Here is a 23,453-nt window from a genome sequence, read left to right on the forward strand (position 1 = left end):
ATATAACAAGAATCTAAGAGGGATGTGTGAAAATGACAATCGTATTAAAAACATGAATTTACAGTGCCTTTAAACTTTAAAGCTTGTCTTTTAATTAAAAAGCCCCAATCTCTTTTTGGCAGATTGTTCTTGGAAAACAGCAAACTAGAATGGAGTGAAAATGAAAACAACGTTCTTGGCCAGGGTGGAAGTGGGACTGTTATATATCGGGCACGATACCAAGGAAAACCAGTGGCTGTGAAGAGATTTCAAATCAAAAAATGCAGTGGTTCTCCCACTTCAGCTGCAGGTACTGTACAGAATCAGCACTGAGATTTACTCTTGCAGCCTGAGATCACAAGCTAAGACCAAAAAGCCTTTGCTCTCTGAAGTGCTGGCAGCACCTGTTTGTATACAGCTTTGAAATAAACAGCAAAATTGATGTGTTTTCATGGAGGAGGAAGTTGTGTTTTTAAGGAGTCTTTCATGTCAGCACCTGTAAGGTACAGAAATTAAGACCATTTTCACTGTAGAATGTCAGAGAAGAAGGTCATTGGCAATGAGAAGTGTGATTTGCATGGGTTTGCACTAAGGACTTGCAGGTCTCTACCTTTTAATAAGACTTTTAATAAGTTTTATTCCATCTATGCCAGCTCATAAAGAAAGGAAATTGGAAATCCTCCTGCTCCTCTTTTTGGGCAGGCAGGGATGTCCTCTCATACTGCAAATGCTGAGTGTTGAGCCCAGATTTCATCAGAGGTTCAGTCCAAGGACAGAAGAAATGGAGAAGGTGCTTCAATTTCTTCATTTTTATCAGGGAAGCCCTGAGATGAAGAAGCAGGCAGCTGCTGTCCCACTGGCACATAGCAGACTTGCCTGAGCAGCCTGGAGTGTCCCATGGCAGAAGGATAATAGAGTCCCACTTCTGAGAGGGCAGTTGGGCAAGGGTAGGAAAGACCCCTTCCTCTGAAGGGTCTGCAATGTAACATCCACCCCTAGAAGACCTTAGTTTAAAAAGATTCATTTTCTCAGTGATCAGTACCCTCCAAAGAGTCCATAATGTTCTTTTTTAGCTGGGGACTGAGAAGGAATTTGTATGTCTTGCCAGATACCATGCTGAAACACCTGAGAGCCATGGATGCCATGAAGAATTTCTCTGAGTTCCGCCAGGAGGCCAGCATGCTCCACTCGCTGCAGCACCCCTGCATTGTCTCCCTCATTGGCATCAGCATCCATCCACTCTGCTTTGCGCTGGAGCTGGCCCCTCTGGGCAGCCTCACCACTGTCTTATCTGAAAACTCCAAAGGTAAAAAGCACAGTCTCCCTCCTGGGAGATCTCACTGCTGAGTCACAGTAGTGACAAATGATTGATAATGCCAAAACCACTGCCTGATTTACTGAAGGGAAGGAGGGAAATTGGGAGGGATGGCATTGCTCTTCAGCTGTGCCTTTGGGGACTAAGTGTAAAAACTGATGCTCAGTGTTTTGAAAACTACTTTGGAGACTGGATTTTCAGTTTCTCTGCTAAGTAATAAGAAGTGCACCTCTCTTCAGTTCTCCCTGTGTAGTGCTGTGTTCTTCCCCGCACAGATGTGTGTCTGGCAGTCTGAATTCTCCCGTAACTGTCTGTATTCTTGTTGCTATCAAATGAATGGCACTCAGAATGAGTTAGATTGAGGCCGTCTGACCCTCTTGGCACCTTGGCTTTGTGTCAACTTTCAGTTAAGCACTAATTCTCACCAGAAGATTCAGGGGTCTGGAGATTGGCAGAGTTTTAAAACTCGTAATAGAACTGCCAGATTTGTATAGCAACATGAATGGCAACACTTTGAATGTTGGCGTTGGGTGATGTTTTGAAGCACTCTTAGCTATTGCTTTGGAGTTTGAAAGAGAAGAAAGGGGAAAAAGCATTTATGTTTACAAGACCTGAAGGCAGACTGTTCCTTTGTGGCAGGGTCTTCCTTTGTGCCGCTGGGACACATGCTGACACACAAAATAGCATATCAGATTGTCACTGGCCTTGCATACCTGCATAAGAAGAACATCATCTTCTGTGATCTGAAGTCAGACAATATCTTGGTGTGGTCCTTGGATGTCAAGGAGCACATCAATATCAAGCTGTCTGACTATGGGATCTCTCGGCAGTCGTTCCATGAAGGAGCACTTGGGGTGGAAGGCACACCAGGCTATCAAGCCCCCGAGATCAGGCCTCGCATAGTCTATGATGAGAAGGTAACTGTGGCCTGTCCACGGGTGGTGGTGGTGGCTTCATGCTGAATTCCCTCCTAACTGCTGTGTTGTTGTGCAGCGCTGTCTTTCCCGCTGTGTTCTTTCATGCTGCCTTTACCATGGGAGGTTTGCTCTGTTGCTGGTTCTAGGTTGACATGTTCTCCTATGGAATGGTGCTGTATGAGTTGCTGTCCGGTCAGCGGCCTGTGCTAGGACAGCACCAACTGCAGATAGCAAAGAAGCTGTCAAAAGGGATCCGTCCTGTTCTTGGTCAGCCAGAGGAGGTGCAGCTGTATAGGATGCAGGCACTCATGATGGAGTGCTGGGACACTAAGCCAGAAAAGGTACCAGACACCCCTTCCTCTTGATACAGCTCTGCAGCTCAGTTGCCTGTTTCCCCCTCCTGCTGATTTGGCCCAGAGCTTCTACTAGCTTAAATTAGAGTTTTATGAATGAAACAATGGCACATTGGTGGCCTGAGATGTCTGGGGTGACATGCAGGTCCCTTGATGTCAATGGCAGTTAGACTATTGATTTTGCTTGGGCAAGACGTTACCCATAATTTCTAGAAGCAGCTACAGCATCATGCTGTGAATGTAACTACAAAGACTTCAAAACCCCTCCAATTATAAAGGGCAACATGAGGGGATAGGAAAAGGATTTTAAGTATGAAAAAAAAAGGATATTGGTGTATTACATTTCTCATTAATTAAGTTGATGGTTTGGAGCCATCAAATAAAGGTTGCCTTGACTCACAAACAGGCAGAGGTTGGGTCAGGTCCCAGAATTCTTGCATCTTACATGTGAATAAATTCTGGGATACAGAGGAATGCTAAGAACCACTGAGGTGGGATTTGTAAGGAGAAGTTGGTGCAGATATGGGTACATTGTCGGAGATTTTATTAAAGAAGTCCTGGGCTCTGTAGCTTTAATAGCAATGGTTGTGATTCTGTTCTTCCATCTGGACCTCCAGCTGCCTTTGTGATGTGTGTCGTTCTCTTTTCCTTTCCCCGCAGCGTCCGCTGGCCACTTCTGTGGTAGGACAGATGAAAGATCCCACCTTTGCAACATTCATGTACCTGCTGCCCTGTGGGAAGCAGTCTTCTTTCTTCTGCTCCCAAGGACAGGAATACACTGTGGTTTTCTGGGATGGGAAGGAAGACACCAGGTTAGATGGCTCCTATTACTCATTTCTTTTTAAAGTAAAAATCCTTCAGTGTCTTCACTTACCCTCTGAGGGGAGGTAAAGAAGGTGAAAGTGAATTTGAGTGAATGCCAAAGATACACTGAACGCTGTTTTCCCAAACTCTTTTAATTGGGAACAGTGGTTGCTTTATAAAGGATATTTAATGAGCTTAACTCTGCTTCAGTTAATATGAGGAGAAGATTAGGGCAGTGTAATGATTCATACACACAGGATGGAGCATTTGCACATGAGAACAGACGTGTTCTGCCTTTCCTAATGAGGCCATTTAACGCTAAACCTTTCCTAATTGAGACTGCAGTTCCATCTCTGTTCTGCAAAGCAATTAAGCACATGCTTAAATCCTATTGAAATCATCAGGAGTTAGCCACATGCCCGAAGCTGTGTGTGCATCCAAGTGTACGCTTCCAGTAAAATGTGTGCCATTGGCTAGGCATGTGCTGTAAGTGTTATTAAATTGTGACTGAGATGATGGTGTTTTGCTCAGCCACCTATGACCTGTGGCTAGTTAGGTTTATTTTTATGGATGTTACTGATTTTTATAGCCCTCATTTTATTTGGAAACATTCACAAATGGATCTGAATTTTGTATTAATTATTCGTAGGCATTAACCTAATGGGAAAGGTACGTGATTTGTTCCTGAGCTGTTTGCTTTGCTATTTGTGGTGCCTGGCCAGCCGTTCAGAGCAGGCAGTAGAGCTATTCCTGCTGAAACACATGAGACCCACAGATGTATTTTGAATATGTGGATGTTGTCCAAGTATTCACAGCAATATATCTCGGGGAATCTGCTTCCTGACCGGACAATGCAATTGCTGGAGACTGCTGAATAACAAATTGCTTCTATATGACAGATTTCGGGATGTGTGATTGCCTGTGCTGCAGTTGGTCCAACATCTGGGCTCGCAGATGCGATTGTGAATATCCAGTTGTTGTTCAAACACCCAAAGCCAATAAACTCCCCCAAACCCAAAACAAACAAAATCCTTGTAGTTGCAAAAATATTTATATGTCATATTTATAAAAGAATTTATCAGGTTACAGATCTTTGCTCTTATGTGGAGGAATCGTCATCTGCTGTTTATGTACCAGAATTAGTAATGAAACAAGATAATACTGAGGCAGTGAGCTTGGGAAAAGAGCATATATTCTCTTGAGAATCTTAATGGGTGAGGAAGGCTGAGAGCTTCCAGCTATTAATTACTGCTCTTCAGCTGGAGCTGCTCATCTCACAGCTGAGTTGTAGTAACTGGCAATGGAAATGCTCCTCATCCATTTCAGTATAAAGTCGGATAGCTGGGCTGAAATCTTCACAGAAGCAATCACACATCCACCCCGAGGAAGAGCTGGGGCATGTCTTTGTGTCTTTTCCTTTTTTGAGAACCCTTTGGAGAGCCCTGCAGCACATCTGCATCACGCAGTGGCTTGGCCAGAAGTGCCCTATGCAGGTTGGAGGCTGGCTGCAGCCAGCTGTTTGCTCTTTTCAGAAACTACACTGTGGTGAATCCAGAAAAAGGAGTCATAGAAGTGGAGAGGATGAGCTGCCCCGGAATGAAGCTGTGCTGCCAACTGAAATTTCAGAATGCCCTCTGGGCTGCCACGGAGGTAAGGCCATCAGCAGCCTGCTGAAGTGTTCTTCCTCGCAAGGGATGCAAACCCACAGCCTCTTCAGTCAGTAGAACTAAGACAGCAGCCCTGAGCAGCATGACTTGACACCTGCTGCCTCATGGGGTGTTGGTGCTGCACGCTGTTTGGCTGACACGTAGAGGATGGTTGTGTCTCCTGGTGTTCAGAGCAGTCATGGGAAGCTTGGCTGCCCGAGGTGAAAACTGTCCTGGTTGGGGCATATCTGCACCCAGTGTTTCCATCTGGGAAATGTCCTTATCTCTGAGTGATAAAGGGGAGCAGTGAAAGAAACCATGCGTCATAGGTGGGGTTGTAAAACAGGGCGGAGGGATTTGGAATCTGGTGGGAAATGGGCACCCAAGTGCAGCATTCACCATGGAAAACCGTGGCTGAAAAGATAAGAGTGAGAGAGCATGGCTGGCTTATCTCTGAGCCTGCATCCGCCCAGCAGAAAGGGTTGTGTTAAGTGTCAGCCTGTTCTGCACAACCATCTGACACAAAGCAAACAAAAAATAGATGAAACAAATGGGAATGTTCCTGAAGTTCAGTTTCGGGGTGGGGGGGAGGAGGCCATGTGTACAGAATAAGTAATCTGTGTTGCTGAATTCACATGGCTGGAGTATGGAAGCTGGAATGGAGTGAAGGTGTATAGCTTTCTCCCATGTTGGTAAATAAGATATTTGACTTTTCTATCCACCCAAATTGAGGCAGAATTTAAATATTCCTTTTTTTTTTCTTTTTTTTTTCCCCTTAATGAGAAGTATAGAAAAAGTATAATGCAGAGATCTTAAAGCATTTTATTTTCACCTTTTTGATCAACATTAAATGTGCTGATATTCTCCAAATCAAGTGCTTTGTATTAGGTAGAGGTGTAGAGCAGGTGTAACTCCAGTATTAGTCTGAACTGACAAGTGAATGCAAAAGAGCACAAAACATGTCTCAGTTGTCCTGACAAATTCAGGGTTTGTTCAGAGTCAGGGCTGCCAGTGCTGGTTTAGATATGCTGCTGTAACAGCTGTAGTGCTGAGTTTGGTTGGGTTTGGGTCACAGCTCATTCTGGGGAAGGCAACCCCCGGGTCCTACCCATAGGCTGATGGTCTCCAGAGAAAACAAAGGGAAATTCAGGCTTTGCATATGAAGAATACAAATAAAAACTGTTTGCAAAGCAGTTGCATCTCATTCAGCTATCAAAGTATAAAAATTATGAGAAGCAATGGAAATTAATTGAATTTGATGTGTTCTTCCATAGGATCAGAAGATTTCAGTGTACAGGCTGCAGGGTATGTGTCCTCTGAAAGCCCCACAGAAGGGTTTGGACTCTCCTGCTGCTGTCAGCTGCTTCCTGGTGATTCCTGTTGTCAAAAAGGTATGGGGGAATTATAGATCCAGCTTGGGAAGAGCGTGTGGCTGCCAAGGCTTGTGCCACTTGTCACCCAGCCAGCATCGAAGTAGTTTGCAGTGTTTGGTGGTACAAGAAGAAGGCTTTGGCTCTTGGTGCCTCTACCAGCAGAGCAAGGGGCAGAGGTGTGGGCATGAACCCATGTCAGGGGTCCGGAGCTGGCGCTGCGAACTCTGCTGGGATAATAGTCCAAACAGATCAAATTCCCCCACAAGGAAGTTTTCCAGCTGTGTTTCCACATCACTGCATGACAAGGTTTAGGCTGATCAAGCAAAGTCGAGGGGATGTGAATGAGTAATTAGTATAGAGATTTGTTAACTGTTAACGCAGGCCTTGGGTATACCCTGGCTCCTGCTCTCACTCTTTTGCTGGCACGTGTGCATGCTGTTGTGTAGGTAATACTGTGCACACAAACTCCTTTTTGGTTTTGGATGAGAACGCTTAGATCAGAAATACAGTCTGCGAGCTGCCACCTATGACTAATAAAAAGTTGTATGCTATCTAGCTGGTTCTGAAACTGCTACCATCAAATTATTGGCAAGAGGAATCTGACATTACTGCCTATTGCGGGCAAGTCTGGGGGATGTATAGAAACTGCTCTGGGGCTAAATTACCTCCGGTTTGCCTACAGCACCTCGAGTGAAAACACATAATTATACTCCAACGTTAAGGGTGACCATGAAGTTTTTGCAGATGCTAGTGGGCTGTCTAAGGCTAAAGGCTCGACATGGAGCAGTTCTCACGGCGGCCGCGGAGCTGTTTAATCCCACGTGTTCATTCACATTGTTGTCCATTTCTGGCTGGTCTGCTCAGACTGCTGTCTGCGTCCAGGGCAGATGGTTAGTGTAAGGTGTACCACTTGACTTCCAAACATGGTGTGAGGAGGACTGAAGGAGGGCACAGAGCTGAAGTTGGCAAAGGGACGAGTTTCACCCGTCGGGAGGCTGCGTCTGTCGGCTTTCTTTGGCTCCCACGTCTGCAGTGTTTCTCCACTGTGCAGTTTCATTTCTGACGTGTAGGGTAAATTTCTTTTTCGTGCTGCTTGAGGTTTTGTCCAGGATAGTCGAACGACCCTTTCGCTTTTCAGCTTTTCCACTGTCACACAGCTTGCAAAGCCATTCCTTAGGGGTTACGAGTGGCTTTAGGTCTCCTGGTTTCTATTTTCAGTTTGTGGCTTGCCTAGAAAATGTCATAAATAATGCCAGGCTCTACAATAGTAATATTGAGTCTAGACACCTCCCTTCCTCCCCCGGCCCTACCCAACCTTCCAGAAATCCACATCCCTTTGCTGCACTCCTTGCTTTATTGCACTTACTTTTTCCTCTCTCCTTTCTATGAATGAATTTGGCAGTGGAACAGCCAGAGCAGCAGCCGTGGGGATGTGCAGACCAGGCTGGCAAGAAACTAAACCATTTTTTGAAGCAGCCAATCCTTCCCATAAAGCAAAATGGAAAGCTTACACTTGTCAAACTCACTGTACAGCACAACGAGTTGTATCAGAGTTATCACACAGTAATTATTGCCTGGTGGAGGAAAGAATTGCTCGCGTTTCTCTGGGAAGAAAGCCTTCAGCTGATGAGATGTGAGGTAACTCGCAGTCAGAGAGCTGCTGAGGGATGTTGCTGGGAAGGGGAATTCTTTATGACTGCCTTGGGAAGGCTGATCCAAAAGAAACAGCTTCCAAAACTTGGTTTCTCATCCAAAGGAAGCATCATGGAAACTTAAAGGCAGCGGAGAGGGGCCCAGAATCCAAATCTCACCCGCCAAGGAAAAGTCTTGTACAGTTTGAGCTTTTTTGTTGTGTGGTTTCTGGGGGAGAGAGATGTGTATGGGTGCAAGCCTCCGGCCTCCTGCAGCAACCTGGAACTCATGAAAACAAAAGCTGCATTTAAAGGCTGCAGCACTCAGTGCCAGCAGCGCCAGACCCTGTGGGAAGGAGGGAGGAGGTGACCGAGGCCATTTTTGGTTTTTAACCTGCTCCTTGTGGCTGTCTCAGCTGCTCCTGTCCTAAGCCACAAGGACAGGATGTCTGGAGCCAGCTCACCCTCTGTGCTGTCCATTGCAGCCCCGCTCCAAGGCCTTCCTCACTGGCACAGCAGGGCTGCTGGCAGGACGCGCGTTTCAAATGCAGTTTTGTTGCTGCGTGTTTTTGTTGGCTCTTTGCTGAGCTCGAATGTTGAAAATGAATTCTGAGAAAGTTACTTAAGGTTTCTGGAGCCTGCCACACTGCCTGTCTCTGGTCGCTGTTGCAATAGCCTGGGTCTGAGGGCTTTGCCACGCTGCCCTGCCCCACCAGCATCCCATACTGTCTGGTAGCACCTGGGCAGTGCTGGCAGTGCCCCTCTCGTGGTCTCTGTTAGGCCAGAGATGGCAGGTAGGGGGCATTTCCCAGGGTCTGAGTTCTTACTCCTCCTTTCCCAAGCGAAGTGATAACGGCGGTGGCTGGAATGAAGCAAATCCTGATAGCAAAGACTGTGAGCAATGAGTGCCCCAAAGTACCTGTCAGGTTTGCTTCCATTGTAGGCCAGCCAGGCTAAAATCTTGCGTAATCCTTAAAACTGAGGTGGTATAAATGATGTAGCTCTGTAGTGTTGTTCTCCCAGTCCCACCCCCTGCCATGGGCTGGTTGCCCCCCACCAGATCTCCAGAAGAAATCTTGATTGCTCTGCAGTGGCTGACACTCATCAAGAAAATGGAAAATGGCAATATATATGTGTGTATATGTGTATATATATACACACACACGTGTGTTTGTGTGTGTGTGTGTGTGTATTATTTATTTATTTATTTATTTATTTATTTATTTATTTTGAGGGCTGTGCTTGGATAATCCAACATTTACAAAGCAAGCGAGACAGAATCCCGGAGCAGGCTATAATAGTGCTGTGTGCCATGCTAGCAGCAGCTCAGGTTGGCGCACCCACATTACATTCAAGCAGTGCCAAGCAGTGCAGCCACAGCACTGGAGAGCTCCTCACCCTCTTAAAATGTGCCTGATAATGAAACTGGGCAATAATTTTCCGAAGGCCATCGAAGCAATGAAATGTGACCGTTTGATTTCAGGTGTTCCATTTTTAGTAAGAAATACTTGCTATGCTGAGTCCTTTGGTCTGAAAACATTGGACCGTTTTCACCAGAGAGATGTGGGCTGTTCTGCTTTGCTTTGCTGTTTTAAATAATTGAACTCTTTTCCAAAGGCAAAAAAAAAAATCTGAAACCCAGCTTGTGCAAAGCATCAAGCCATGTTCCAACCTCTTGATACAACCCCCTGGCAGGTCCATGTCTAAGAACCTTTGCACCAGATCCACTTGGCAGTGGGGACGTGGCACCGAGCACTGCAGGCCACTTGGGTTTCTTTTAATTAGTGGTTAGAGGATTGGGACCGGGCTGAGTTGGAGTCCAAGTCCCATTTCACAACTTTCCACTTGCTTCCCTAGTTTTTCCCATTACTGTAAAATTCTGCTGTGATTTGGATTAGTCATATGAGTGCAGTATGCTGATGGCTTAACTCATACTGTGTATGCAGATAGAATGGTTTAATCCAAGACACTTAATGAACCTTGCAAACAGTGCTATCCATTAAACTAATAACCCCATGCTATCTGCCCCTTGGTATTTGAGAGCAGCTCAAGGTACTGATTTTGGCCTCTGTGGACCGAGAACCATCTTATGGAGCTGGCACAGCCTCAAGCCCTGAAGGTTTCCATTGGCTTCAGAGCAGCCAGGGGTGATGCCAGGTCCGCTGTGTTCTTTGGTTCCATTTGCTTTTGGTTTGTAACAGCAGTGAGTAAGCCCTGGGCAAAGGGTTCTTTTTTCTTTTTTTTTTTTAATTTTATTGCTCCACAGGGAGGAAATAAAGGCCTTTGAGGTAGGTATTGTTTTATCTGCTGCACAGATGGGGAGTTTCTGGTACAGCCCTGAAGTCACGGGGAGTTAATTCCCGAGAGTCCCATTTCCCAGCCTGTTTCACAGCCCTCTGCACCGCCTGAGTGAGTGGGAGGTGCTGGGGATGCACTGAGCCGTGGCCTTCTTGCCAGCTCCCATACAGGGACGTGGCAGTCCCCACTGCAGCCAGCACATCCCAGGGCAGGATGTGATCTACCTGCGGTGTGCTCGGGCACCTGGCAGTGATTTTGTGCCTGGCACTGGGAACACTGCCTATGATCCCACACCCAGGGCACATCCCTGGGAAGAGCGCAGCGGTTGAGCGCGGTGTGATCACTGTGCACTGGTGTTGGCTGAAGGACCCATCTCCCTCTTCCCATTTCCGCCTGCATTGCTTCCATTCCTCTCCTTGACTGATAGCAATAGCTTCACTGTGCTTTACTCCTTTCTGGATATGAGCCGGGTTTCTACAGCTGGATTCCTAGGATCACGATGGCTGCCTCTGAACGTGTTCCAGCTTGAATTTGTTAACCTTGGGGGCAGGCTGCCAGGCCTGTCTATCCTCCCTTGCCAATAAAGAGAGAGGTAATACTGGGTGAGAGGAGTATGGCTCTGCAGCAGCTTCTGTATAACGGCTTCTTTTTATGTTGCTGTTATCGCTGAGTGATCTGGGGTAAGTTACTGGCACACTTATAGGATTGTGATGGGCAGTCAGCACCTTGGGCACTGAAAGCTTTTGTCTGGGGGAGAAGTAAAGAATCTGGAAAGAATCTGCCAACTCTTTCTTGCAGAACTCGTACGTGGTGCTGGCCGGTCTGTCGGATGGACTCGTAGCAGTGTTCTCAGTGGCCCAGGGCATCCCAGCAGACAGCTGCTCCTACCTGTGCTCCCACACAGCCAACAGGTCCAAATTCAACATTCCCGATGATGACCCGCGGCAGAACCCATACCCAGTGAGGGCCATGGAGATCACCAACAGCGGCACGGAGGTGTGGTACAGCAACGGCCCCGGCGTCCTCGTCATCGACTGCGCCGTGATGGAGATCAGCAGGAGGCTGGAGCCCTTCAGCCCGCCCTCTGCCATCTCATCCATTGCCTGCAACTCGGAGTGCCATGGGGAGGAGGTGGTGTGGTGCCTGGACGAGAAGAGTAACTTCTTGGTGATGTACCACGCCGCCACCTACCAGCTCTGTGCACGCTACTTCTGCGGGGACTGCAGCCCTCTCAGAGACATGTTTGCCATCCAGCAGCCTGCCACAGCCATCCCTGCTACTGCTCCTATCAACCCCAGAGCGCTGGAGGAGAACTCACTGGTGGACATGAGCATCATCTACAGCCCCGAGGTTGGCACCCAGATCCTCAACCACCAGGACTCGCTCACGGATTATTGCTCCGTGTCCTCCTACTCCTCCTCACCTCCCAACAGGTTAACCCGCTGCCCCTCCAGCCTGCCCAGCTCACCCACCAGCTCTTCCAGTGCTCCACTCTCCACAGATTTCGAGGAGTCGGGCAAATTTCATGAACTGAAGCCTTCTCTGGATCACGATGCTGTGCCTATGGGTGACAACTCGCAGCATCTCCAAGCCATCAAGATTCTGCCTGTGAAAGACCTCATATGGATCCCCAGGTAAGCGGGTTGCTTCCCAGGACGGCTTGAGCCAAATCCCTTCTGGGCTCAGTAGTGAGAGATTAGCTGCAGGTAATTCAGGGACTTTGCATGCCTACTTTGATTCAGCTGTCCAGAAAATCATCACTAAGAAATCGTGTTTAATTTACAATACAATAGCACATCCATTTCTCCACTCGTTTTTAAAGATATCTGGTGATGGGCAGAATGGCTGCATCTGAGGCCTCGTGAGATTGATTTCAGCAGAATGGAATAGCGGATGGTGAGCTCAACACCCAGTTTCCCTGGCTACTGAGGAAACAAAGAACAGCAGGCAGCTTCCTTGCTCGGATGCGGTGCTGGCACATCCCGCTGCCTCCTGTTGAGTTGCTCAAAACCGCTAGAAATGTGATTTGCCAGCTGTAGGGGTTCTTACTGCAGCAGATTCAGTCACTTCTTGGTGATGCGGCAGTGCCCCTTCCCTGCAGAAATCCATGCCTCCATAGGAGGGATTGCAGCAGAGAGGATGGGTATCCAATACAGGATTTGCTCAGCTGCCAGCAGTCCCCATTGCGGTGTGTGTGTGCAGTCTCCCTCCTTTCTTTTGCAGGAGAGGAGGGGATATCATCGTGATTGGACTGGAGAAGGAATCGGGCATGCAGCGGGGCCGAGTGATCGCCGTGCTGAAGGCCGGGGAGCTGGCTCCCTATGGGTGAGGCTGAGTTGGGCACTGGCTCCCAGGGGTACAAGGGGATGGGGTTGCAGAAGTGAGGGTGAGATGCTGTGACCACAGCCTGGTCTCCAAAAGTCACCCGGTGCCCAGTAACGTGATGGGCAGAGTCCAGTGTCGGTCTGATCCTCCAGGTACTCGGAGGGCATCGGCACCTGGCAGGAGATGGCTGGAGCTTGGCAGGCTCCGGCCCTGTGTTAGGAACAAGCAGTGTATTTATGCAGAGCGCAGCGCTTGTCTGTGGCTTCATTCATGTGGATCAGGTTGAAGTTCTGGCTCTAAATGAGCACCTTTGTGCTGTCGGCAGTGACGGGCCGGGGGACGGCTCCGAGAGCACAGGGGAGAGCAGTTCTATACCTTAATGTAAAAGGTTTCATCCAGCAAACGAGAGTCCGGATAAATAAATAGCTGCTGGAGAGATGGGGGTGCTCCTGCTGATCACTTAAATACCAGTCTGGGATTGTACTATTTATGTCCAAACAAATGGAGGTTAAGCACCGCTAAGGATTATAAATGACCATTTATTACCACTGGGCAAACACAGCATGAGATCAAAGTGCTCCTGCCGTTCCCTCGCCTTGTTCACAGAGCATTTTTATCAGGTAGTTGAGAGTCAGGCATTCTTGACTGTAGGCTTGACTTTATTTTACCCAACTGTTAAAAAGAATTGGGGGGAAATTAGGTGCAGAGCCACAGCCATTGGGGCTGGGCTGGGGCTGCCACAGACTCACCTCACAGCACTGCTGTCCTATGTCACCCACCCCATCCAAGCCCACTTGGGCTGGAGGCTGCTCTGGAAATGCCTGGATGGCAGCAGGGATTGAGCAAATCAGGAGATTATCAGCAACTTCAGAATGTCATGGCAGGCTTATGCATGTAGCTTCAGGTTTGGGCACTTGAATCCCTTACGGAATCTTTTCCCGTGTCACTGAACTGCTTGCTTTTGCCGCAGTGTGGTTTCTCGTTCCTCCCTTTGCTACGCTCTCGCTTCTCAAGGATTTGCAGCTTATAAAAGGAGATTCACCAGCTGGAAAGGACAGCCTGTGAATCAGTGCCTCTGGGATTAGTGGGCCTCGCTGCTTAGTGGGGCTGCAATCCGTCCTGATGCCATTTTCTGCTCTTCCTTCCCCAGGACGCTGGTGGATGCTGCTCTGGTAGCAAAGGATACGGTTGTGTGCTGCTTTCAGAATGAAAACACCGAGTGGTGCCTGGCTGTCTGGAGGGGCTGGAGTGCCAGAGACTTTGACGTTTTCTACCAGGCCTACGAAGAGCTGGGACGGCTTGAAACTTGCATGAGGAAGAGGAGGTAGTGCTCGTGGCACTGGAAAACGAGGGCTGATGGAAGAGGGAAGCATCCTGCCCTGAGCATGCAGCCCCACACAGGGAGGGGATGGGGTGCCCAGGGAACCACTGTTTTGCTGCTAAAGAGCTCCATGGGGTTTTGGCAGCAGAACCCAGCAGGGCTTTGGGGACAGCCCAGCAGGGGCAGGATATGGGTGCTCAGCACTCTCCCTGCAGCTGAGAGCAGGAGGTGGCTGCAGCTCAGGGAGTGAGCGAGCTATTGAATTGCACTCCTGCAAAGTCAGTTGTAAAATAGAGCTGATACAAAGCAAAGCCACTTGGGCTGACAGCTACTTCCTGATGGGAGAGAAGGGAGAGCTCTGTGACCAGGGAAGCCCATAAGCTGCCTTTGTTCTGCTCCTCTTTCTCTCGGTAACTACACTCTGGAGTAGCAGGAGCACAATAAGCTTCATTTGCCTGTGTATCTGCTCAGCTTCCGCCGCTGCAGCTTTTAGTTTGTCTTCATTAGTGGCCCAGGATGCTTTATTGGCTCTGAGTTGCACTTCCTAATTCCGAGCATGTACAGCGTTGTAAAAGGAGCCTGGCTCCGTGCCCTGTGTAAAGGTGTACAGTTTGGACATTTTTTGTTTTTCTATTCCAAGAAACTTGTGTGAGCATGGGCTGCGTGGGCCGAGGTCTGGTTCACATCCCTTTTGCAGGCTGCTACAACACACTTTGTCTCTAAAGAGGGGTATCTTCAAATAAACAGATTCCTCCCCACCTTGGTACCATGACACAGGCATTTGTGGTGGGCAATCTGCTGCAGGGGTTTGGGTTTGCAGCACATGATTATGATGCCTGGCACCTGGTGGTGACTTCTAGTTTCATTTGGTTGTGTGTATTCTTTGCAAAACCACTACCTGGAAGAGCCACAGTGGCTCCGCATTGCCCTGAGCACCCTGGGCACAGCTTCATGTTCTGCACCCCAGGCTGGCCTTTGCTCCGCAGCTCCAGCCCCAAACTCAGCATCACCTCAGTGGGCACAAAGCTGCCTTTGTCCTGCTGTTACTGAACGTGAGCACGGCCGCCTGCCCCAGACACATCGTAAAGTGGCTGCTCTGGAAGTGCTGCTGCCTGGAAAAAGGGAGCTGAGGGGCTGGAGCTGCTGGGAGAGCTGATGTTCCTGGGAGCGAGCGTGTCCCAGTGGGCGGCAGTGGGCTGGGAGTGTGGGATTAAAGCCTGAAATCTGCTTCCCAGCAGTCTTGTTCCCATAACCCTGGTGTCTGGCTGCTGCTGGAGCTTGGTGTGGACACTTGACTTTCCCGTGGGCGACTCTGCAGTTTTGGGACTTAAAAGTGCATTTTCAGCTAAAGGTAGCACTGGGGCTCTTCTCAGCCTTTTTTTAAAGAGGAGACCCTAAAACAGGAGACAGCAGCACCCAGCTGGGCTGTGTGCTGGTCACAGGGCTGCAGCACCTGCACTGCAGAACAGAACCAAAGGAAACCACGATGGAGCATCGCTGAGTGAATGGGATTGGAAGATGCTGCCACCCGTGTCCATGGAGCAAAGGGTCTGTTAGGGGGTGTCTCAACTGGGATGAGGAAGGGAATGGGGATGAGATGAGGATGGTAGCAGGAAGGGAGTGATGATGGACTGGTGATGGGGATAGGCATGAGGGATGGAGAAGTGAATCGGGATGGAATGGAGATGGAAATGGGAAGGGGAAGAGGATGGAAAAGGGAATGGAAATAGGATGGAGATGAGGAAGCGGATGAGGGATAGGGTTGGGGAAGGGACCCAGTGGCTGCTGCCCTCCTGTGCAGCCCTGCAGAGCTGCCTGGGACCCACGTTGTGCTGCTGAGACGCCCCAAATGCCACCTGCAGAGCCAAGGCCACGGCAGCTACCAGCCATTATCTCCTGTTTGCCTTGGGTGTTTGCTTTATCGGGGCATCACTCAGATTACTTAAACTGTGCCCTTTGTAGGAGCCTTCTTGAAATGTCAACAAAGGACAGAGGCGTGGCTTTGATTTTTCCTTTTGTCTTTGTTCTCCAAGGAGACAGAGAAGCAGAGCAGGGCCTGGCGAAGCTCCCTGCACTGGGACCCCTGCTTGCTGGAAACTGGAGCTGATTCAGGGCAATTAAAGCCGAGGGTTTTATTGAATTAAAGTGTGAAGGCAAATGCAGCCAGCCTGCTAGCTTTTTTTTGAAGCTAATTCCATTTTATTTTTTCACCCTGCTCATAGCCATGCCTCACGGCGGGGGCTCGCTGGGCCTCGGCCCATCTGCCCATGGCAAAGTGCTGTGAGACGTTTCCAAACAGCTCTCATGGGCAAATGCTCGTGACTTCTGCACTGATTTACAACTCGATGTTAGTAAATCTCTCCCTGCATCAAACACATGCGGTAAGTTAGGAGCAAAGCATTCCAGCAGTGGTTTCCATGGAAGGTTGGGTTAGCACCTGAGAGCTGATGATGTCCACCTGCTCAGCCTCCCTCACTCTGGCAGCAAAATTACTTTTTTTTTTTTTTTAGTTATAAAATGTTTTTTATAAGGTTAGAATTTATCATAGATGGCTGTAATTGAAAATTTATCTTTTAAATGATTACTTTGAATCTGTGAGTCCACAAACAATGCGGTCAATTAAGACGTGAGGCCTCAAGAGCTGACTCCAGCCTGGTGTAAACTTCACTTTTAGTGCTCCTCTGGCCAATTTGGGAACCAAAGCTGAACTGCAGCAACCAAACAAAACCCCAGCACCAGATGGGGGCTGTTTGTTCAAGAGCTTTTCCCACTTACACGCATTCTGCTTTTACTGGCTGAATAAAACTTGACATAATCATAAACTTTAATAAACACAGTGTGCATTTTGCTTGTACAGGCATGCCTGCAGACATCTATTCATGGTTGGATGAGGTGATCTTAGTGGCCTTTTCAAACCTGAATGATTCTGTGATCTCTAGGAGCAGCAAAACCAGTGGAAAAAGGATCAAAAAAGAATCAGGGAAGGCACTCAGACCCAGCAGTGGTGGCTCCCACCCACACCAAATCTAAGCCCAAGGCTCACCCCATGCCAGACCCCTGCAGAATCCCCCCCCCATGTCCACACTGGTGAACAGGGACGAACTGAGGTAGACAACAGCAGGAGCTCTGATTGCAAATAAAAAAAAAAACCTTTATTGCATCTTAGAAGCAAGTCTTAAAAAAAAAAAAAAAAAAAATTTCCATGCATTGAATCCATCCAAGTACCTACATCCTTGGGACTGTCACCAAAAAACGATGAACATCTAAAAGACATTGACTCTACACTAACTGCAGTTCATATTCCATACACGTGTAAACAATGGTTATTTTTTTCTACCAGAATAGCAATTGCTCCATAAGATCCCCTCCAACATGGCAACAACCTTAGCATTGGTTTCTCTCCTTTCTTTCGCTATTCTCCACTTCCCAAAGAGTAGGCAAAGTGGGACTGAGAACAATGAGACAAAATGGTGCTGGAGGATACAATAGAAAAATATATTGTTCGCTGGTTTTTATTTTTGTTTCTGCTGAGCAAGATATTTACAGGTAGGTGGGTCCCGATACATCATCTGCTTCAATGACAATGGCCATTCACTGCGTAAGTCTCAGTGTAAAGGGTTCCCTTTCTGGCTTTAAGGCACTTTATTTTGTATGTTTGCTCTAACCTTGCTAGGTGTTCCTTCGTAGGGGTCGTCCTTGCCTTGTACTCAGCTTCCCCATCCGCAATTCCTCTCCAAATACCACAAAGACTCCTCACTTTTCTGACATCGTTCCAAAAAACGTTAAAGAAATTTAGGGGGGAAAAAAAAAAGTACCATTAAAAAAAAAAAGACCAAAAAACATTTTAGAAAGTAATCTTTGGAGATCATTTGCTGCAATACGATGTACACTACCTTATCAGTGAGAAGATGCAATACATTCCTAATATATATATATATATATTTACACACACATATATATATATATAAAATATTAAAATGACTAACAGATATTCAAGGAAAAGTCAAGAACCTAAAACAATGGATATTAAATAAATTAAAGGTCTATCAGATACAGGAAAAAAATAAAAACGAAAAAAAAAGACCAACTAGTAATCGAATGTAATAATTGTTCCCATTAACATTAGGTAACTGATCGAACGAAATAACGCGATCGGGTGCAGCACGCTTTGTAAAGAAGTGCTTGCAAAGTTCTCACGAGGGAGCTCTTCTTGTTCCTGGTGCACTGCTGCTTCTCTGCAAGAGATTCTCGTTCCCTCCGTTCCCTTCTCTCTCAGTCTCAGCTCCGTGCAGGACAGCGGTTGAGGATAATGGACAGAATCCACCACGGATTCTTAACACGTGAGATCCGGATACGGACCGAATATAAAAGACAAAGATTTCCACCTGGGCTCTGCAGGGTGCAGGCTGCCCACCCGTAACAAGTGAAGTGCACGTGTAACCCAAACCGTGGGCCTGTTGGGAAACCTCCTGCACCCATTCATTTGTTCTGACGTGGTTTGATTTCAAAAAGCACAGCTATCCTCAGCAAAACTTGGAATCTTTGCACTGTGGTGGTCACAACAGAACACTCAGACGCAGCGCTTTGTCCCTCGAGCGCTCAGCTCCCAACCAACAGAATCCAGCAACGGGGAAGGTAGGAAACAATCTTTTGTTCCTAAGGAAATTTTCAAGTCAGGTGCCTGCAGCTCGCTCAGGTAACTCCGGAACGGTTGGGTTGGTTGGTTGGTCTGAAGGCAAATACTGATCACAGTTTCGTTCAAAAACAAAAAGACAACAACAGAAAAACCAACGGCCTCGTCCTTCTCCAAGTGAGCGCTTTGTAAGAAAACAACAATGATTGCTAAAATATATCCTGTGTGGTCTTTTAAAAGTGAATTATCAAAAAACATTTTCCCAAAAATAAATTAGATAATTAAAAAAAGTCTTTTCCAGCATAGCTGGATATTAGGCTGTCCTCACTGAGCCATTAGTATTGCTGCTTTTCCCAAAACTGGGGTCGTTTTTTTCAAACCATATTTCAGCCAGCTGCTGTGTGGACCCATACGTGGAAGCTTTGGACCCCAAGCACATTTTATATTGTTTTGGATCAAGATTAGGGTCACAAAAAACAGGGTGATGCACATGGACTACTCCAATTTCTTGGCTTCGGAAAGTTTTTAAGCCGGCTTGAATGACTTTGTTGAAAAGGTCAACGTCTTCGAGGCCCCAACCTTGGATGGAGACATCAAAGCCCCCTGCTCGAATAAGGTCACCTTTGTAAATGCAGGTAATACCAAAGCCATAGTTCCTCCAGAAACCTGTTTTCTGGGTGAAGGCAAAATGATTGTCACTAGGAACCTTTCCACTATACACAATCTTTGGATCGTACTGGCTAAAAATGATGGGGAAGTATACTTGTTGACCCAAAACCGTATTGGCTCGACACCTCTGGAGGAATTCTGTGGTAAACACTAAGTCAACATCGCAGAAGAAAAGTAAAGACTCGTTCTGGAACTGAGAGGATCCGACTTCCAGAGCCAGTGCCCTCGAAAACTCCCCGGACACTGGTAAAACCTGCATGTCAGCCTTGGGGTATTTGGAGCGGTACTCTCTCATCAGGTCGATTTGTTTTGCTTTGTCAGGGTTGGAGTTGGAATTGAAGAGCAGGACAACCAGTTTGACGTTCTGGTTGGGAATGAGGCACGTCTTCTCAAAATTCCCCATGAACCTTGCAAACATATCAAAACGTCCAGAGAGAGGAATCAGGATGTTGATCTTCTGGTCTTTGAGTTCCTTCCTCTCTACCCTGGATCTGCTGAGCTGGAATGGAACAAACATCTTCAGCGAGTTGGAGAGGAAAGACAAGGACCCAGAATCCTGGTTGATTTTGCTGGCCAGCTCTTTGGCGTCCATCTCTTCATGCTCCATAAACTGGATCTTGCTGAAGGTCTGCTGCAAGTACGCGTGCCTCCTGACGGGGACGGTCATCTTCTTGCCCTTGTGTTTTTTGTAAAGCAGCAACAAGTCAAGCACATACTCTGCTCCATACATGGGGTTCACCCTGCGATAGCCATACTGTATCTCTTTGAAATCAATGATCCTCCCCCTGGTCTTAGCGTTTGCATTGATCATCTCCATGACCTGCATCACGATGTCATCCAGCGCTTCCCGCTGGGACGAGTCCATCCCCCTGCGAGGGGGCTGCCCATCAGCACCAGAGTACAGGTACTTGCCTGTAAGGAATTCCCACTCCAGGATCTCCTCCCGGTGCCGGGGCTGGAACCGCATGAAGGAGGGCGGCATGCCCAGCTGCAGGTCCTCTTTGTGGACTTCTGTATTGCTGTATTTGCTCATCAGGACAATTTCGCGGTGCAGCTGCACGGTCCGGTGACGCAGCTCTGCTATCTTGCGGGTCAGCATGTAGCTGTGCAGTCTGTACTGGTAGGGGGGGTTCTTGTTCGGGTGCAACGTTATGGCTCTGTGTATTTTGCTGTTCCTCAGGTCTCTGATGTAGCCTTTTTGTTCTGCTCGTAGTTTTCATAAAACAGCTGCTGCATCTGGAAGAGAGGAAGGACAGGTTAGCATCTGCAGTGCTGTGCTTAAACATCAGCCCCATGGGGATGAATGCCCCTGGCTCGCAGGGCCAGGAGGCTGAGTAAGCTGCTCGTGGCTTTAGGCACAGGTTGTAGCAATGCCAGCTGCTAGTCAGGGAAATTAAGAGGATTATTTGTTGTAAAACAATGTAAGAAACATCTACTGTGGATCGGGGATTACCACTGCCCATCCTATAGAGAGCAGGCAAACAGCTGAGCAGTACATGGATCCTGAGCTCATTTTTTCCCAACAGCACAGCATCGCCAGGAAAAAAGCCACAGGTATCCAGTACAGAACTCTTTGCTATGCTCCCGCTTCCCGTGGGCTTTAATAATAATAAAAACAATTAAAAAGACACCATATATAGTAAGTATGATGGCAGTTTTTCCATTACACCCAAATGCTGCTCAGGTATGAAAGCCGCACGCTGCACTACGGACTACAGGCATGAAAATGGAGCGTGCTGAACATTCCGGTCAAGATGCTAAGTGTGATACTGAAGCACTGCACTGCCATACAGAAATGACGAAAAAGCAACGGCTCCCCTGTCATTTCAGAATGTCAGTGTAAAACAGTAAGTGCCTGAGATTGCTGGCAGAAGCTCCTGTAGACATGTAGCACGGGATGCGTGCATACAACAGAATAAAAGGATCCTTCAAATGGAAATTGCTGTTTCAAAACAACCAGATAGCGAGCTCAGATTGGATTCAGAAGTCTCGCGGAAAGCCACCACATGAGCCAAGCAGGCAAACAGCTTTATGCTTCTAGGCAGTTCAGGCTGCAGTTGATACAATGGAAGGCAGACACGAGCCAGCATGACAGTGTGGGAAATGAGCTCAAAGGAAAACGAAGAGACGGAGCAAATTCTAACCCCAGTGCACCCCTGTGCACCAGCCCAGACGTGGGATGTTCTAGGAGATCGTGGGTTGAGTCTGCATCAAAAATGCCACTGAACTGTCAGAAGAGCAGGCACACCAGCTTTGTTTAATAGAGACCCAACCTCATTATCGATAGCAGGATTTGCCATAGGTGATGCAGTCAATAAAGTATGTATAAAAAGCCTATAACAATAGCTAAGAGCTAACGTCAACATCAAAACAAAGGAGAGAAAGACCCAAATCTGATGACCACTATGTAGCGCACTCAAAGGAAAATCACATGCCCAGAAAAGTGCCTTTCACAGACAGCACAAGTGATGCCTCCACCAGCTGCCCCGACCCAGAAGCCCTGTTTTATTAGGCCTTCAGCTGCATTTTTCCCATTACTGTGGACAGACAGTGAATCTCGGGGATCAGCTCACACCTGGCTCCAATTGTCAGTAGCAAAACAAACCAGATGTGTGCATACTTTGACCTGAGGCTCAGCATCTCAGTGCGGGCAGCAGGAGCGATCTGCTGGGGGGACACACCGCTGCCTGCACTGCTTCCTCTACCAGTAACACCCAGCTGCTGCCTGCTGGCAAGGGCTCCAGCAGACCTCCCATCACACCCATGCAGGGTCAGTCCTGTAAGCATGATTACTAAAGCACACATGTATTTTACTCCACTGATCCACAATGTATGTAACACAAGAAGTACTAGATACAGCCAGAGATTGCACTGACATTTTAACTACAATATAACCATAGGTGCAGGCTTTCTGAAAAGTATTGTGGCATTAGATAAATACTCTTAAAACATGTAATTAGGCAACTATTATTTCAAGGGAAGTTAACAATAGGATTTAATTACAAATGTTGTTTTCAATTTATACAATAACAAAATCAAGACCATGCAGCCTGGACGCGTTTCTTGCCGAACTGCCATGTAGGGCATTCAGAATTAGCTGCAAGAGGAAACCATGAAAGCAGAACGACTTTTAGGTTACACAACAAAGTTTTAATGGGATACTGATGGGTAGAGAAAATGTTACAAAACTTTCCCTTGGAAGTACAGATAGGGATCCCCAGCAAACCATCCTAAAGAAGATTAACAAGAATACTTAAAGAGAAAGTTTAATGTGCAGGATACACCTCCTACGTTCACTTCTGGACACTTGAGAAAACCTCCTGCCTCTTCCAAAATATGGCTCTCTTGGAAACCTGAACAAAGATAAGAGAGATCTCTGCATGATTTCAACAGTGCTTCAACCCAGAGCAATTTAGAGCAGAAGCATCTGCCAATGGCCACCTTGTCCCAGCCAAAGAGACAACAGCCAGCCAACGAGAGGAGCAGGGCCAGCACTTGGTGTTCTTCCCAGGAAGCCTCCCCTCCAGCATCCTGCTTACCCCCTGGCTCTTGGCACGCAGGACGTGGCCACGTCTCCATCCATGAGCGGCATGCCATGGGGGAAGCAGGGTACCAGAGGGGATAACCCATCCCCTACAGGGGGCACAACTCACAAACTGCTTTCCTACAAGCCAGGTCCAAGTGGCCAGCAGCCAACAAGGCAATCCATCCCTCTGCAGGATGTTGACCCGATGCTCCCAAGCACAGCCTGCCCAGGGCCTTTCCTTTGCCAGAAGCAGCCCCTAGGTGGGTCATGTTTTCTCACCCATGTCTGCAAAACCACAGGGGAATTCCTGTAAGAAATGAGCAGCTCCCCCTGCACAAGTTGATGGCTTCACCAGCATGAATCCATCTGCTCAAATCATTTCAGCTCTGCTTCTTGCTGCAGTTCCTGGGCTCCATCACTACCAAGGGCAGCAGCCAACTGTGAGCTTCTACCTCATTTGGGTCCCAAACACCACCTATTACCTTAAGTATCTCTTGTGTTGAGACTGGTGGGCAGGAAAAGAGGCAGAGAAAGGAATACCTGTGATGCGTTTGTTCCTCCTACCAAGCACACCCATGCAGCGACTCCCATGCGTACTCGTCTCACCTCAGCATTACGTGCCAGCTTCCACATGGCCATGACAAGCCTCCTGCTAGCTGAACT

The 23,453-nt window shown here is 47.7% G+C and overlaps 2 protein-coding genes across 5 annotated transcripts in view; one reads left to right on the forward strand and one right to left on the reverse strand.

Annotated features, from left to right (window-relative positions):
* LRRK1 (leucine rich repeat kinase 1) overlaps window positions 1-17,262 on the forward strand; it is a 68,446-nt gene extending 51,184 nt beyond the window's left edge. For 2 of the 4 annotated variants that reach the window (XM_003209594.4, XM_010717555.3), the window contains exons 24-33: window positions 123-289; window positions 1,088-1,285; window positions 1,934-2,211; window positions 2,358-2,552; window positions 3,225-3,376; window positions 4,901-5,018; window positions 6,289-6,405; window positions 11,115-11,950; window positions 12,540-12,641; window positions 13,792-17,262. In XM_003209594.4, coding sequence (XP_003209642.2) covers window positions 123-289; window positions 1,088-1,285; window positions 1,934-2,211; window positions 2,358-2,552; window positions 3,225-3,376; window positions 4,901-5,018; window positions 6,289-6,405; window positions 11,115-11,950; window positions 12,540-12,641; window positions 13,792-13,969 — 2,341 coding nt within the window. In that variant the 3' untranslated portion in view covers window positions 13,970-17,262. Of the gene's footprint in view, window positions 1-122; window positions 290-1,087; window positions 1,286-1,933; window positions 2,212-2,357; window positions 2,553-3,224; window positions 3,377-4,900; window positions 5,019-6,288; window positions 6,406-11,114; window positions 11,951-12,138; window positions 12,515-12,539; window positions 12,642-13,791 lie in introns of those variants that run through there. The other 2 variants (XR_004161100.1, XM_031555348.1) reach the window with 2 other exon arrangements.
* A 196-nt stretch (window positions 17,263-17,458) lies between these two features.
* CHSY1 (chondroitin sulfate synthase 1) overlaps window positions 17,459-23,453 on the reverse strand; it is a 59,363-nt gene continuing 53,368 nt past the window's right edge. The window contains 2 exon segments of the mRNA XM_031555225.1: window positions 17,459-20,464; window positions 20,467-20,500. Of these exon segments, the coding sequence (XP_031411085.1) occupies window positions 18,909-20,464; window positions 20,467-20,500 (1,590 nt within the window). The 3' untranslated portion in view covers window positions 17,459-18,908.

This window comes from Meleagris gallopavo, chromosome 12 (assembly GCF_000146605.3).
Source record: "Meleagris gallopavo isolate NT-WF06-2002-E0010 breed Aviagen turkey brand Nicholas breeding stock chromosome 12, Turkey_5.1, whole genome shotgun sequence".
Taxonomy (NCBI): domain Eukaryota; kingdom Metazoa; phylum Chordata; class Aves; order Galliformes; family Phasianidae; genus Meleagris; species Meleagris gallopavo.